The sequence below is a fragment of the Mixophyes fleayi genome, chromosome 3 (genome assembly GCF_038048845.1).
Source record: "Mixophyes fleayi isolate aMixFle1 chromosome 3, aMixFle1.hap1, whole genome shotgun sequence".
Lineage (NCBI taxonomy): Eukaryota > Metazoa > Chordata > Amphibia > Anura > Limnodynastidae > Mixophyes > Mixophyes fleayi.
In genome coordinates this window covers 281942575-281960220 of record NC_134404.1, presented here as the reverse complement: position 1 = coordinate 281960220, position 17646 = coordinate 281942575, and the positions used below count along the sequence as shown (strand labels likewise).

Sequence of the window (17646 nt, the reverse complement as noted above, 5' to 3'; positions counted from 1 at the left end):
ACGTATAGAACAGGCAGGAGGCAAGAGACAAGGATGCACAGCAGGATGAGATAGGAGCAGACAGGGGCAGGCTGGGCTGGAGGGTAAGAGGACATCTGCCCACCTGGCTGGATCCTTTAGTGGACTACCTTGGGCTTGGTCAACTTCATTTTTTCCCTTTAAAATGTTCCTAATAGCCTGCTGTGTTGAGTTTTTCCCCCTGGGCTAAAATATGCCAGCCCTCCCCTGGTAGCAGACAAGAGGAAGGATGGTCCTGCTTGCAAGAGCTTACAATCTAATAGAGAGGGGCAAGGCTGAGACAAGAGGGAGTGACACGGAATGAGAATGTAGGTGTAGAAAGGATGGATCAGTGGTGGTAGAGTTAGGAGGAAGACTGGTAAGATTTGATGAATAGATGTGTTTTTAAGGAGCATTTGAAGCATTGAAAGCTGGTGGAGAATCTGATTGGAAGTGAAGTGTGGTCCATAGAAGTGGAGCGCCGCAGGAGAAGTATTGGAAGTGGGAGGATGATGTGGTTATCAGTCGAGAGCTGAGGCGAAAATTGGGACACAATAGCAGCACCGACTTACCTCTGTCTGCTGTATTACTCAGTATTGTTTTATTACTGTGCATTTGTAAAGCACTATGGGATTTGCTGGCTGGTTTTTGCAGTGTCTTGTGAGACATATGTGCAAGAGCTCTCCAGTGAATGCTGGCAATAGCCTTTACTGGCTGGGCGTTTTGGTAAATAGGGAGAAACCCTAAATCCTGTGCAAAATCCCTGTTCCACAGGATTTAGGGCTTATCTTCCTTTAATAAATAGACCTTAGATGTGAGGAACAAAGGATAGTTCTGAGTCAAGGATCACACCTAGGCAGTAAGCTTGTGAGGTAAAACTTATTGTCATGTTGTTGTCAACAGATAAAGAATTGTCAGTAACTTCTGTTGGCTGGTGGGAATATTATTATTATTATCCTTTATTTGTTGGGCGCTACAAGGTTTCCGCAGCGCCGTACACAGTACAAACAGTAGTACAAAACAGGGTGATAAAGTACAGAACAATAAACACAAAGTACCAATGCTTCAGGAACTCCAGGAAGACATGTGGAGTAAAGACAGAGCAGAAGAACCGGTATGGAGACAGGACGTGAGGGGGGGGCCCTGCTCAAAAGAGCTTACATCCTAAGGGAGGGTGAAACAAAAACAGGCACGAAAGGGAGCCAGTGAAGCAGGGAGGAGCCAGGGGAGAGAGGGAGAACGAAAAGAGTGGATGAGGGGTTAGGTGGCTGGTTGGTAGGCTTTAAGGAACAGGTGGGTTTTAAGTGCCCGTTTGAATGAGCACAGGTTGGGAGAGAGACGGATGGAGCGAGGGAGGTCATTCCAGTGTTGGGGGGCAGCTCGGGAGAAGTCCTGGATTCTTGAGTGGGAAGAGGTGATCAGAGTGGAGGAGAGGCGACGGTCATTGGCCGAGCGCAGGGAGCGGACCGGAGTGTAAGTGCTGAGGAGGTTAGAGATATAGGGAGCAGTAGACTGTGAGAGAGCTTTATCAGTGGTGGTGAGGAGTTTGAAAAGGATCCTGTAGGGGAAGGGGAGCCAGTGTAGGGCGTGGTAGAGAGGGGATATTATTAGCTCTGTTTTTGAAAGATTGAGTTTTAGGTGACTCTTAACAATTTGAAAATAAAGTTACAACAAAGAAGCCACACTATTTTCCCAAACACATATTCACTTCTATACATGTCTTATGCTATGGAATCACCTGGGTCCCATATTTTCCCAGGATAGCCCTAGCTCTGCTGACTGGTCTCATTACAACATTCTGAACCAGGCATTTTCTATTTTAAGCCACAGTTTTTGCCACGGTGAATCTTTATAATAAAATGCTTTCCCCCCAATGCATTGAGATTTACTGTATTAGTGGGAAATGGCAAATATAACAGTTTGAGCACATTTGCTACCTGAGAAGAAGCAAAAAGTGACATATAAAGATGTGGATGTCTAAGTTTAATGCCTAAGAGGCAAATAAGGGAGACCTAGTCATGTCTAATAAAGTGTGATATGAACAGCTACAGTCCCATCCAGAATAAGCCGGTGATAAATCACAGAAAGATAAAATGCTGCTGCCACAATGCTAACACGGAATTTTAAATTCAGTTTAAATTGACTGCAAGACTACAAGTTGCAATCTGAAACGACTGTACCATTGATTGACTGATGTTACAAAAATTTGCAAACGTAGATAATTGTGGATGGCCAATTACAAAGCAGTTTCTTATTTTGAGGTAAATGAAAATATTTCAGAAACATGAACAAGGCAGAACAATGGAACTCTGACATTGGAGGGAAAAGTAACTGGATCTCAGTGACACTAATGAAAACAAATGAACTATATAAAAATGTCTTTGGAAGCTCTATTATGGTACTCTGCACCTGTCCATCAAACTAACCAAGCACGATAGTGGTCAAGGCAGCAGAATGGGCCAGTTTTATAGAAGGACAGAAGAGCTGTGCGTTCAGGCTTTGCATCAGCAATAAAGCTTCTCATTATAAGGCTCCATTTCCCAGAGACTTGTTCTGGTGCCCAGACTAGAAAAGATGAGAGGTGACTGTTCCCATAATAAAATCAAATGGTCCACCAGAGAGATACAACATCCAGTAACCACTCCGAAGCTTTTCATGTGACTACTGGTGCACGCAAACTCTCTATTCCTCGTGTCCTGGGGTGAACTTCTTCCTAGCTGTAGGATGGTAGGCATGTACTGATTCATTATCTAATGTCCACACTACCATAATTATGTACAGCAGGGCAGCCCCTATTCATTTACATTTGGAAAATAACCAGAAATGTAAAAACTTTCACTTAATTAACCAAAACTCTAACTGCAATTAAAAATGTGGAATCCTCTGCCGTAAAACTATAGCTTACTAACAACTGCCCTGGATTTGGAGTAAGACATCTTGGGCCTGATTCATTAAGGATCTTAACTTAAGAAACTTCTTATTTCAGTCTCCTGGACAAAACCATGGTACAATGCAAGGGGTGCAAATTAGTTTTCTGTTTTGCACATAAGTTAAATACTGACTGTTTTTTCATGTAGCACACAAATATCAACTTTACATTTCAGTGTACAAATAAGCTATCAAGTATTTGTGTGCTACATGAAAAAACAGTCAGTATTTAACTTATGTGCAAAACAGAACGCTCATTTGCGCCCCTTGCATTGTAACATGGTTTTGTCCAGGAGACTGAAATAAGAAGTTTCTTAAGTTAAGATGCTTAATGAATCAGGCCCCAAGTTCTGAAAATCTTTAAGTTGTACCTAATGCCATTAGCCATTGAAGCCTATGGGAAGAGCACTGCAGTAGAGCGATCTTTGAATCCCTCACCGTATCTTATGTGCTCTCCCCTCCGGTCACTATCGCAAAGGTGGCCACTCTGCAAAACTTAAATAAAAAGTTTCTTAAGTTAAGATCCTTAATGAATCGGGCCCCTTGTAATTGCTCCATTATTACGTCATTGTTTTTGTTTAATCTTTTGTTCCCTTAGCTTTTATTGAAGATTTTAAACACAACACTCAGAAACAGGCAAAAAGACAGCTATGCTCCTAAAAATTAGAAAGTGATTAATAACGATTGTATTCATAAAACAGCTGAAATGGGACAATTAATGGTAAGTATATAAGTTTCATTGGGGCAGATATTGAACTTTTTCAGCAAAATCACCATCTGCAAATGTTCAGTTTTCTTTTCAAAAAGTAATCTAAGATACCTTTGTTTTATAACACTGAGCAACAGGGAACAGGGAAACACATTAAGATACAAATTTACTAGAAATCAATTTAACCATGATTTGGAAATCATATTATGAAATTTCCCCAACAACTAAATGACACATGTCTAGTGACTGATACATTTAATTTCATATTAGTGATTCCAGCTGAGTTTTGCCATAAGCTCACAGTCCTCTGTTGACTTGCTTTGCAAATATCCTAAAAGTATTGCATTACAAGTACATACACTCCAGTCGTTGTGTAGATTGGGCCTGTGATTTTAGGAAAAGGCTGTCTTATAGTCACCTAAGAAAGTATAAGAGCGCAAAGACACTTAGACTCTACTACCATAATTATAAAATATAAACATACGCCGTCCTAATGTTAGACTCAACCACTGTTTTGTTTTGTTTTTTGTCAACTATGCAAAGCCTCTTTCGGGGTCCCAGAATGGAAGCACAGTGAGATAGGGGAGTAAATGTATCAAAAGGCGGTTATGTAAAACTGCTGATTCTCTGCGCTTTGCCGTCAATTTTTTTAAATTTTTTTTTTTAAAGGTAAAGCTTATTGTTTACTAAAATTGCCATTTTAAAAATTGATGGCAAACCACCAAGAATCTACGCTTTTTTCCATAACCATCGCTTGATAAATATACCTCTTGGACTTAGAACAATGACATCCTTGGGATTACAAAAACATTTTGAGCACCAATGCTCTAGATAACTATGCTTTAAAAGCAGACAATTGAAATGACATTATCCCTCTTCCATCCCCTACATTGTTGATAGTAAAATATATTAAATTTAAAGAGTAGTTGTCCAGGGTCAGAGTACCAGCATGTCCGGATGGCCCAGGTTTTGAAGTGGTTAGAGAGAGAACAACCTGTAGCCAATAAGATCATCAGAATCCTCACAGCATTTTAGGAGATGAGGGTGGTGATGTTGTGGTAAATAATAAGTAAGAACAGGGCTGCATGTAACATAGTGTGTCAAGATATAAAGATGTGAATGGAGGCAAGAGGATATGAGGCACCTGTCAAAATGATGAGGGAAGAATGTGGTGCCAAACATATCTCTATATGAAAGTGAAATAGACTCCATATATCCAAGTTGTTAAAGGTAATGTCTTGTCATTTTAAAGGAAATACACATACTGGTCTATACACTTGTATAATACAAAATATCACACTTCTTTTTGGGTAAATAACAAAATGTATCACATTATGCACAAATTTGTTGATTCTCAATTTAAAAATACTGATTTGTAAAGACAAGTGCACTTTAAGGTTGACTTCTGCATCATTTCAAATCCAACCCATTTCAAAATCACATTAATGCTTGCTTTGTCAAAAACTTCACTTCCTAACAAGTTGTAATATTTATTTATATCTAAACTTCGGGATTAAGTTATTCACAACTGGAATTCACACTGGTAAGTAGGATGACTAATTGCTACAGCTTTTAGCCCATAATTACAATCAACGTTCCATAAATACTTATCAAATCACCATTGATTACAATTGCTAACGAGTTGATCATACCCTTCACTTGCTGTATTAAATCCGTCAATTCTCTGAGTGTCAGATTTGAAAATTTGAAAAGTTTAATAACAGACTCCACTTTCTTTTAGAGGCTTAGATAGTGCTTTTTGCAAAGAATTTTTCTTTTTCAAATGTTTACTTGTGCAGCTTTTCTTGGACAGGGCAAAAACATGTGTAAGCAGACAAAACTAATGGCACAGCATTTAAAATGTTTTTTGTGAAAATGAAAATGCAAAACTATCAAACAAGCAAATGCACTTTATTTTTATCCAGTTTTCACGTGTCTATTTCACATGGATGAAGCACAATTAAAATAAAACAACCCTTGTGAACAAAGGGAAAAATTCTATGTTGGTATTAACTTCCAAGTAACACAATGCAGTTTTGCCCATATCTCTATAATACCGCAATGCAAGGATGCTGTATGAGGATCCTTTCTGAAAATGTTGGCCACACAGCATTAGCTGGTTAGTTTAAGATGAAACAGGGGACCTAAGAAGATCTAGAGCAAGAGACCCAGAGGTAGATGTATCAAGCTGAGAGTTTTCTGGGGGTTTGAAAAACCAATCAGATTCTAGTTATCATTTATTTAGTACATTCTACAAAATGATAGCTAGAATCTGATTGGTTGCTATAGGCAACATCTCCACTTCTCAAACCCGCCGGAAAACTCTCAGCTTGATACATTTACCCCCTGGAGTGTCAACTATATCCACTCTGGCAAAGACTACTAAACACTGGGCTGCTCTCAATGGCTTTAGTTAAATAAAAGGTCGCAAAACGTAAAAAAAAAAAAAAAAACACTGAAAGACGTCCTGATATTTTCTGCCTAAAGCTGTAATGGCCAAAATTCTGATTTGATCTGAGTGAAGCTGGAAAGAGAGAAAAATGCTGGGTTTTTTTCTGTTGCATCAACTGTGGAGAGTTACTTTGCCCTATACTCTAATTCTAAGATATTTCTCATTTATCAGATGTGGGATGCACCACTAAATGATTGTTGTCCCAATAAAAGAAAAGAGAGAGAAGGAATTTATTCAAGGTGGTGCGCTCAGTACTCCCTTATTCTTGTTTTGGATTTTTTTTATTTTCTACATCTATTTTAGTCGCTTTAATTTAAAAATCAACCCTCATTTATTTTATATCAAAATACATTCATTGTAAAACGCCGGAATATAAAGAAATGTGCAATGTGAATAAATCAAAAATTGTGAAATGAAAATGCCAGGTGCACTTACATTGACTCCTGTCTTTTTCAATTATAATTCAGTATACAGACTTAATAATAAGGAAGATTAATTTGTTCTTTCGGGATTTATATCTCCTTCTTCACAACGTAATATGTTTCCTTACACAGAGGTTATTTCCTAGCAGTCCAGCCCTTCATCTTGGATTGCTACTATCCATATTGTTCACTGTGGATACATTTGTTTTATTCTAAGTCTCCTAACAATGTTCACAATTGTATCTGAATGTACCCTCTGGTTAGAGCTTACTAACTGTGGCTGTATATCTATTTCAGCTTGATAATAGAAAGTGGTTTGCTAGCTACTTCCTAAGTGTTCCTCTCTTGCTCTGGGCTTGTTAGGAGCTATATTATTAATCGGAGGTGATTTGCTCACTGCCTTCTGGTTGCTCCACTCTAACTCGGGACTTAATAGTAGCTATATTGCCCTAACCTATATTGTTAGCATAATGCTGCCATGGTCTTTTACATTTTCACGGAAATATATAAAGTGCAGCTAGCACAATCGCCAACACGCGTTTCACTGGTTAAAAATAAACTTTATCAAGGCAAAACCATTTTTCTGCTATCAAGTAGAAATAGATATACAGCCACAGTTAGTAAAGCTGGGTACGCACTACAGAATTTTCCACCAACTTTTTATGCCGATCAATTTTACATGCGAACGATGGTCCGATCGCTCAGTCCATGGACTGCATACACACTAGCCTTGTTTAGTACGATAAAGGGAAGAGCGGACATCCCTTTAGCGACTTATTACAGCCATGTTGTCGTGAGCAATGACTGTTATTTCGTACTCACTGTTGTGGATCGGTTGGAAGTTTATACACAATACACAACAGAAACGAGATTGGAACGAAAATATTAAACGGTACGACCAACCAAATGAGGCGACAATCGTCCATTTGGGCAGACTTTCGACCATTGTATCACTGCACACACTGACCCGACTTTTGAATGAGCGGTGGTATGTCGGCTGTTTGAGCCGATTATTGGATGAAAACTGTGTAGTGTGTACCTAGCTTAAGCTCTAACCAGAGGGTACAATCAGATACAAATGTGAACACTGTTATTAGACTTAGAATAAAACAACTGTATCCACAGTGAACAATACGGATAGTAGCAATCCAAGATGAAGGGCTGGACTGCTCGGAAATAACCTCTATGTAAGGAAAGATATTAAGTGATAAAGAAAGAGATATAAATCCCAAAAGAATAAATTCATCTTCTTCTTATTAAGCCTGAACACTGAATTATAATTGAATAAGACAGTAATCAATGTAAGTGCACCCAGCATTTTTATTTCACAATTTTTGATTTATTCACATTCTTTTTTTTATATTTCGCTGTTTTACAATGAATATATTTTAATGAAAAATAAATAAAAGGTTAATTTTTAAAGTAAAACTACTTAAATAGATGTTGAAAACAAAATACAAAACAACAAATTGAAAATAAGTTAGTACTGAGTGTACCACCTTGAACAAATTCCTTCACTCTCGTTTCTTTTACTGAAGCTTGGAAGAGCCCGTATGAGTGGCAGACCAGGTCCCCACGTTGCCTCCTGCGCCAACGCAGCTGTATTTGTATCTGGAAGAGAAGCTGGCTCACACAGGTGCACCTATGCAGAGATTGCAGCTATTAGGGTCTTCTCTTCACCCAGAAATACTCAACAACAAAATAAAAATACTAAAACCCCTAAATAAATGCTATATATGAAGTGGATGGGGGTTTGTAGTCGCATAGTTTTTTAGGCCAAATCTACCATGTATATAAACATTTCCATTGTATATTTACTAACAGGGCAGCACGGTGGCTCAGTGGTTAGCACTTCTGCCTCACAGCACTGGGGTCATGAGTTTGATTCCCGACCATGGCCTTATCTGTGTGGAGTTCGAATGTTCTCCCTGTGTTGCGTGGGTTTCCTCCGGGTGCTCTGGTTTCCTCCCACAATCCAAAAACATATTGGTAGATTAATTGGCTGCTATCAAATTGACCCTAGTCTCTCTCTTTGTCTGTGTGTGTATGTTAGGGAATTTAGACTGTAAGCTCCAATGGGGCAGGGACTGATGTGAATGAATTCTCTGTACAGCGCTGCGGAATTAGTGGCGCTATATAAATAAATGATGATGATGATGATGATGATGATGAACAGCGACTCAGCACCCAGCATGTACAAATGCACAACAGAAGATGTTTATGAAGTTTGCTTCATTTGTTACGATTGGAAAAACTAGTTTGAATATGATTGGTTGTAAAGGCTTACAGCGCCTTTCTCCTGTGCACGTTTAAATAAATGTCATCTAAGGACTTCACAACAGGTATCACCCCCTGAGAAGGGCAGGTCCTGGTACACTTCCTTAGTATATATCGTTTAAACAAAATACTTTTTAGCACTTTACAGTTCCAGACAGAACCGTCTTATCATTAATTCACATTTACAGCCCTAATTAATACAGCCCTAAATTCCATGATAATTCCCCTCTAAGAAAGCAGCTTCCTTATTTATTCAGCTACATTTGGAAAATATCAGCATCCACGTCCTATCACATAATGCGACCTCTGACTGATCTCTTTTGATGGGATTTATCTCCTTTGGACTTCAACCACGTCAAAAATCTTTACATGCATGAAAGTTACTTGCAGCTTTTGATCCTATTTGGATAATGGGTACAGATAAGACAGTTCGCAGCTTGACCAAAGGACTAGAGAAAAAAAAAAAGTGTTCTGAACAATGAATTCATTTAAAATTAAATACAGAGGAACTGGTGGATGATTGAATCAGATAAATGAAGAACCCCACGCCCACAAATCATTAAATCACCTTTGATGCATCTTCCCTGTCCTTTATTTATTTATTTTTCTTTTCATTGATGTGCAGTCTGAATGCAAACTGTAATCTTCGTTTAAGCTACTAATTAAAGAGATCCAGCCAACTTGTAAACCTTTTGAAAGATTAAACAACTGAGAAGAGGTGTACTGTACTTTTTGTAACCTCTAATTTGTTTGCGCAGCACACTGTGCAAACTTCCCTGCTGATACATTGTACAGTGCGTCTGCTATCCAGCCTTTCAGGTCCCTAATGTAAAGTAATACACTTACCATTTACACACTCAAAGACGTCACAGCACTTTCCAGGCGTTCCGCTGCCTCGTGAGACGATTCGAGGGATTGACCCTGCTTCGCATACAGGGAAACTGCACAGCCCCGAAAGACATTCACATCTGTGAATAAGCAAAAGGTGGAGAATGTGTCAGCACTACAGCTTATTTTGTTCCTTGCAAAAATAATTAACTATCAATTAAACTCATTGGGGAACACCAGCGGACATTGGGTATTGCCAGCAGATGTCAAAACAGTCTATTACTTGTACAGGTTCTGCATTATCAGTCAGTGCACAGAATCAGTAGACTCTGGCATGCCAAAATCAATACGGTTTATTCCGATTTATTCTTTAAAAGAAACAAACACAGCAGTGTCCTTAGACTGAATTAAATACGGCAATATCCTTATTGTAGAAATTGAATGATGAAGAGTAATTTATGAAGGGCAAGGAAACAATCTGCATCTTTGAGAGGGTGCAACTGCATACAGTCCTGTTTACAGTGTACTTTACTCAAAGGAAGATACCAGTCCACGGAAGTAGGGTACTGTCCTCTCTTCTGTATATGCAGCTCTATTATACTAGTGTAAAATCATATATAACATATTGCTTGCCAATGTGCAATTTGCTGATCCCACAAAGCACCTTTGAATTATATTCATCTTTTGTTTAGGGATGTACTATAGGGTCTGGTCACAGCAAATTGACCTATGGCTGCAGAATATTCATTACCATATAAGTTGTACAACTTGCTTCACCAGTAGTGCAGGACAACTCTAAAGGTTTGGGGGCTCACTGTGAATATTTTATCATACTCTGAACATGCAAATGGGTCCCTGTCTAAGCCATATGTGTCATGTGGAGCCAAACTTAAACTACTCTTTTAGACAGATCTGTCTTTAATAATGCCACTGTCCTGACCAGAATGCAGTATAGCCCCTTTCCAATATACAGTATGTTCCATATGGGAGATGTGGAAGATTGGGGTGCACATGATTCAGTTACACCAGTTGTACCATAATGCTCTGCTCACTGCAGCTCAATGTTGCAAATTATTTCATCATATCGAGGAGGCAAGTATGTCTTAATATATGTATTACACACAGTACAACAGCCTCCTCATGTCTTCAGTAAATACAGTGCTACATCTCCTCATGTCAGCACATCACACAGTATGGCTCCACCTCAAGCCAGCAATATAAGCCCCCCTCTCATGGATATATCATATATAGTATGGCTCCCCTCATGTCTGCAGTAAATGTAGTATACCCCCTATGCCTACATTATAGACTGTATGCCTTCCCTTTCATAAGCAGTATACAGTATGTCCTCCCCACATGTCAGCAGTATACACAGTACTCAGTGGCCCCGAGAAAGGGGGGGTAGTGGGTACTGGTTACCGGAGCCCGCGTATGCCAGGGGGCCCGAGCCCGCACTGCAGACTACCAAAGTGTTTTTTATTTTTACTATTTTTTTCCCTGCTGGTTTTTTTGTATGTTTCCTAGGAGGGAGGGGGCGTGGGGGTGTTGCGCAGGCAGTCTATGCGGTCCCTGCATAGACTGTCAAGTTGCATACTATGTGCTGTGACAGTCTTTGCAGGGACCACACAGGCTGCATCCATCTCCATTAGGCTGTAGCTGGATCCCGGTCACTGTGACATCAGCAGGTCATGTGATTGCTGCAGTCACATGACACAGTGCAGGTGGGTTGCTGGATATCTTCATGTTCCAGTGTGCTCTGCAGTGGAGAAAAAGGGGTGATGTGATGGGGAGGGGGCATGTGTTATTAAAACTGCTGGGCAGAGGGGGGCATGTGTGATTAAAGCTGCTGGGCAGAGGGGGGGGGCATGTGTGATTAAAGCTGCTGGGCAGAGGGAGGGCAGGTGTATGTAAGGCATGTGGGCAGAGGGGGCATGTGTGATTAAAGCTGCTGGGCATTTCTGTAATGACAGTGCTACAGGGCTCGATCCCTAGACTATGGGAGCCCTGTAGCATCAAATGATTGTATCCTTTAATAAGGATATACAAAATTATTCCTTGCCTTGCGCTTTTCACCTCCTAGGCACGCCCCCAATGACACACAGCCACACCTCCAATAGTATGGCCAAACCCTTTTGGCGGTGCGCCGACGCTACGCTTGGTACATTACTTTCCCTTCTAGTCGAATATTGGGGGTGCCCCATGAAGTTGCTGTGCCAGGGTCCTACATTTCTCTTGGCCGTCCTGACAGTACTACACCTCCTCATGTCAGCACTGTACACAGTATGGCTCCACCTCAAGCCAGCAATATAAGCCCCCCATGGCTATATAATATACATAGTACGGCTCCCCTCATGTCTGCAGTATTTGAAGAATTTACCTTATGCCTATATTATAGACTGTATACCTCCCCTTTCATAAGCAGTATACAGTATGCCTTCCCCGCACATCAGCAGTATAATGTTACATTAGCAGAATACACAGTATTAACCTACTAATGTCAGGAATATATGCAATATTAACAGCTAATGTCAGAAGTATATACAGCATTGGCCCCACATGTCAGTTATGGGCATGAGGAAGGACTTTTATATATTGCAGACATGGGGGTGAGGCATACTGTGTGTAATGGAGGCTCTGAAAGACATACTTTATGTGGTGTCTGGGGATTATGTATATAAATAGAATATAAGTATTTTGTTGAAAGGCAAAACTGGAATCTCCACTGTCAAAATCCTACGCTTACCCCTGTAATAAAAGTAGGTAACAGGCGAGAGGATTATATGGGTGGCATTCACAGCATCAGTAATCTATTGAATACAGTGCTTTTCTGAAAATAAAAATGCAAAAGCTTCTGTGTCAGAACTATGCTGGAGGAGAATACAACTTACATCAGAATTGTACTAGCAGATTTTTAGAACTCTGAGTGCTTCTCTCAATTATTCATCTAACAGAATACACCTTGGAATCTGTGGGAGGGTCTTCCACATCTCCCATCAATCTCTGGTGTCTGACAGCGGTGCCTGACATCTAGAGGATCACTATTTCCATAATTGCTACACCACACAGACGAGGCATATATAGGATCAGGCTTCTAAATGACATGACTGGAATACATATATATATATTCAGCCTTGCAGTGACCTGACACGTGTTTCCTCGTTTAAAATCATTGTAGCTGAAGATCTATACCAAACTCTGTGTTTGACTACTCTAGCTCAAGCTAGTTATTCGGCATGATAGCAAGATCTCAAATTGCTACCTCCTATTGCTAGCAGGGTAAGCTAGATGGGATTTCCACTTTAAAACGTATAGTGCTCAAATGATTCGGTTACCTGTAATAAGACTTTTAGAGGTGGTCCCTTCCCGGGACCTCCATCGTTCATTGTATTTAGAGATCTGATACAGCAGATGTAAAATAAATCCAACTGATATGGAAGAATAAAAAAGGACAAATATCCTTTTGGTGACCAGAGCAATATAGGAAAAGAATAATAAATATACTACATAAAGAACTGCTAGTACCCCTCCATACACCAGGGGGTATATTTACTAAACTGCGGGTTTGAAAAAGTGAAGATGTTGCCTATAGCAACCAATCAGATTCCATCTGTCATTTTGTAGAATGTACTAAATATGTCATAACCAGAATCTGATTGGTTGCTATAGGCAACATCTCCACTTTTCAAACTCACAGTTTAGTAAATATAGCCCAAGGACTTAAAAGTGAAATAAAATAGAATTTATTTTTTTTCTATATCCTGGTTCTTTCGATACTGTCCTTAATGGGAATATACTTTCTCTATACTGGGCAACGTTATGCTGGTAATGAAGATCAAAATGAAGGACTCTTTATTATGTTCTCAATTAGAAGTCACTGTTTAAACTATTCCATGTAATAAAGCCATATATGTTTGATAGATTTTGTTGAATTACCTGTAATTATTTTTGAATGATTCACTTCTGTATTTATTGAGCATTGTTGTTTTAGTGTTGCATTTTATGTACATATTTTATATTAAAGTTTTTATAACCCAGTTTCATGTGTTTTACATATTGATTCTGCTAAGCCATTTTCATTATTCATTGTGTGACAAAGGGAATGGTTTTCCACGGGCCTTTAAGAGAGGAGTTAGGTGTTCAGCTGACAGTCTGCAGGGCAGACAGAATTATAAATTCGAAAAACATTGCAGCTAGCGTAAATATAGTAGGAGGACATATGTGTGACAACATAATAATACATATTCCATAGTAGTGTAGAAGGATTTTTTTCCACAGCAGGCTGACAGGGTGTGACTGCAGTGAGAGTAATCAAACAGAACACCGGCAGAGAACTCCTTTTTAAGGCAAGGTGGGAGTGTCATGTGTTTATTATCAAGTTAGAACTGTGGTAGGAGTGTAAAATATTTAAACCTATCTTTTTGTTTGTACAGGGTGATTGATGCTGAATAAGTCAGCTGGTGTTTAGGGAGTTGGTCTCCGTTTATATAGCATTAGGGTCACAAGAAAGTCTGTGGAACTTTGTGTTATCTGTTACTTTTCTACCCTGACAATAAAAGCAAAGAGCCAGGCAATAAATTGTTCTTGTGTGCATCACCAGAAGGGTGTCCGTCTCACAACTCTTACTAAGTTAATCTACAATATAGTACTTTTCCCTTTAGTTTCCTGTGCTGAGTGGAGGCACAGACCCAGCCAGGTTTCATTCACAGGCTTTGTAGACAACAGAGTTTTTGTGCTGGTCATTCAGTGTGTTTCATAAATGGCCTGTGATGTTTTCTCTGTTTCAGATTTTTAATTTAAAGCTAATAAAATGTTTGAGTGCAATACAAAATGAGTAGATTGTCTAACTTCTTGCATCAAGAAACATTCCAAGAACAAAACTTTTTTAGCTGTGCATGGAAGAAAGATGATTTCGCTATCAGAATAGGAAGGGGTTCTTTAGTTAATGTGCAGAACTTTGACACGGTAGTGGCACATTCACTAGCAGAATTAAAAAATGGATTTGATGCAGTTCTTACAAGAAACGGTATTTGTACAATTTGTAGCGATAATTAATAGAGAACATTCTGTGGGTGATTGATCCAGGGGATTTATCCAAATGCAATTTTTGAGTCAGGAAGGAATTGTTTTCTCCCTGTAAAGCTTAATTGCCACACTGGAGGTTTAATTTTGCCTTCTTTGGGATTATGAAAATTAGAATTTATGAAACATGGAATATACCTATATCTTATTTTAGAACCTTACTATTTACTAACAATGTAGCTATGATAATACAGGTGAATGCGCAGACATTGCTAATGTCACCCAAACCAAAAATTATAGTAATAGCTGCCGTGCTTCTCTCTCCCGTTACCACTTGCCGCATCAAATATTCAGCTGTGTTGTTGATGACCTCCACCATGAACTTCCATTCATACACACGAAGTTCAATCTAGGGTTATAGATCCCTATAACAAATGGTAGATCTATGCAAATATATGACAGACCATGTGCAGAAATTTGCTGTTTCTATCAATTATATCTTCTGAATTAACGCAAAAGCAGGGGAAACGGTGTCTTTGAAGGGCTCATTCACACATTGCTTTCCCTGTCTATGTAATATGTTCAGATTGAGCTGCGTTCCCTGTTTAAAGAACGCAGCTTAATGGGCATTGTGTTCAGTAGAGTTTAGTTCAAAGCGAACATTCCATGGATGCAGGGAAAGTGACCATGTGTACAAGCCCCAAGTGTGTAATTCAGTGCGTTCCTCAGTACACCCTGTTCTCTTAAATATGGATTTATGTCATATGCTATAATAAATATCTGCAGTAGGCTTTAAAAAAATATGTGGTTTTAACTTCCCAATGAAGTCAATGAAATTAATGAAGATGTCAACATAATTACAAAAAAGCTCATGTTTTATGACCTGTTTAACATTAATTTGAGGAAAATTTATGGATGTAAATGAAAGTGAGATGTTTGTACTTTCCGCAGGTTTGTGTCATGGGATTTCATTTTATTTACACACTGTAAATTGTAACACTGACTGCACACTGTAATTGGAAACAAATCCAGAATTAATCAGGAGTCAGTTCAAAAGATAATCCTTGCTCTGTATTCTGATATATTCATTAATATATGATCCCTGTAAATAAACATCAGTGTACACAGTGACCTGACATCATCACTCACGTCAGTGTACTTACAGGGAATAATACAGCCTCTCAGTTATTAGATGACTGTGTGTACACAGACATCCGATAACCACACTAAGAGGCCCCTATGAGGTCACGTGATCTCTGCTCCAAATGTCACACAGTGCTGGGCAATCATAAATACCAGCAACAGGGGGGGTCTGGCACATTGTAGCCCAGGGAGCAAGAATCGGCTCAGCAGCCTATTAGGTCCATTTTAAAGGAAACAAAATGTAGGTGGCCCAGTGACCCAGCCCAAGGTAGCTCACTATGGGTCCGGGCTGGGGGACAGATGCCCCCTGCCCCCCAGCCCAGCCTGCCCCTGACCAGCAACATGGTTTGGTCCTAAGCATATTTTAGTGTCAGTTAGATGTTAACCCAGCTGAGCATCAGAGCAGTTAATGTTAGTAACCTGTTAATACAACAATGCCGTCAAATAATATACAGTAGTGAATCTAGACAGTAGTTACCACATTCCCATGTGAACACTCAGAAGGGCATATTTCTCAATTTTCAATAGGCGAGAGGGCTTTTTTGGCTGTTGATGTTTCGTCCAATAAATGAAAGGGTTACCTCCACACAAAGGTGTCATGGCCATGCCACATTAATGCGTGAACACACCACCAGGGGGCATGCTAGGACGCCCCAACCCTCCTCCTATCCCCTAAAATCTTAGATGAGGTGCTGCACAAACCAGCACCTGCTCACTGCTCTCTGCTGTGTGACGTGCTGGTGAATGTAGCATACCGCCCAACATTCCAACCATCGGGACAAAGGTAGAATATTTTGGCTATTGGGTGGCAGTCTTGTGGTATACACAGAAAATATTTCACATTACTTATGTAGAGCAATCAATAAATAAATAAATCAATCAAAAAATTAGATATATAAGTATCTGGTTACCGCTATGACCTGTCCCGGTTCACCAAAATTTTTAATACATTTGCACCCCTAATCCAGCAGCATAACGGAAATGCAGGAACATTATAACAAATAAAGGGAAATATCAGGTTTTATAGTGCATGATCTATGGAATACTATTTAGTACAATACCCATTTTAAGTTATTTATGAAGAAAATACATCTTATTCATCAGTTGGGTTTATGTGCTCTGCAAATCACATGGGTGTAAATTATTTTGCAGAAACATTCTCAATTATGTATAATTTGGTTTCTAATTTAGAAATTGAGCATATTTTAGAGAGTATCCTGTTTGCAAGAATAGTTATAAAATCGTATCTTTCTCAAATAAGCCACTTTCATTAAAATATCTGTTTCAAAATTAATGTTGAATTATGTACAAGCATATATTGAATATGTGGATCTAAATAAACTAGCTCTGACAGTATGCTAGCACAACCTAGGCATTGATATCGGAGTAATATGTGTTATGCAAGTTTCTGTGCCATGCAAAATGCCTGAAATAAAGAGATTAAAACAATCATGGGCTTATCTGTTTGGAGTTTGTATGTTCTCCCTGGGTTTCCTCCGGGTGCTCCGGTTTCCTCCCACACTCCAAAAACATACTAGTAGGTTAATTGGCTTCTATCAAAAATTGACCCTAGTCTCTCTCTCTCTCTCTCTCGGTCTGTGTGTATGTATATTAGGGAATTTAGACTGTAAGCTCCAATGGGGCAAGGACTGATGTGAGTGAGTTCTCTGTACAGCGCTCTGAATCAGTGGCGCTATATAAATAAATTGTGATGAATCATGATGATGAATGATGGCCAACCGGCATTTGGGGGAAATATACAACCTACATCCACTTTGACATAAAAATGAATGAGTAATCCGCATGTGCAGACCATGTGCCATTCTTGGACTAACCACTTGTTTAGGCTGGTGTCATGATATAGAAGGTGG

At 39.4% G+C, this 17646-nt stretch overlaps 1 protein-coding gene across 1 annotated transcript in view; it reads right to left on the bottom strand.

Moving 5' to 3' along the window:
* The window catches only part of CRIM1 (cysteine rich transmembrane BMP regulator 1), a 568056-nt gene that overhangs the window by 222254 nt on the left and 328156 nt on the right, over positions 1–17646 (bottom strand). The window contains exon 5 of the mRNA XM_075203677.1: positions 9632–9753. Within this exon, the coding sequence (XP_075059778.1) occupies positions 9632–9753 (122 nt within the window). The remainder of the gene's footprint in view (positions 1–9631; positions 9754–17646) is intronic.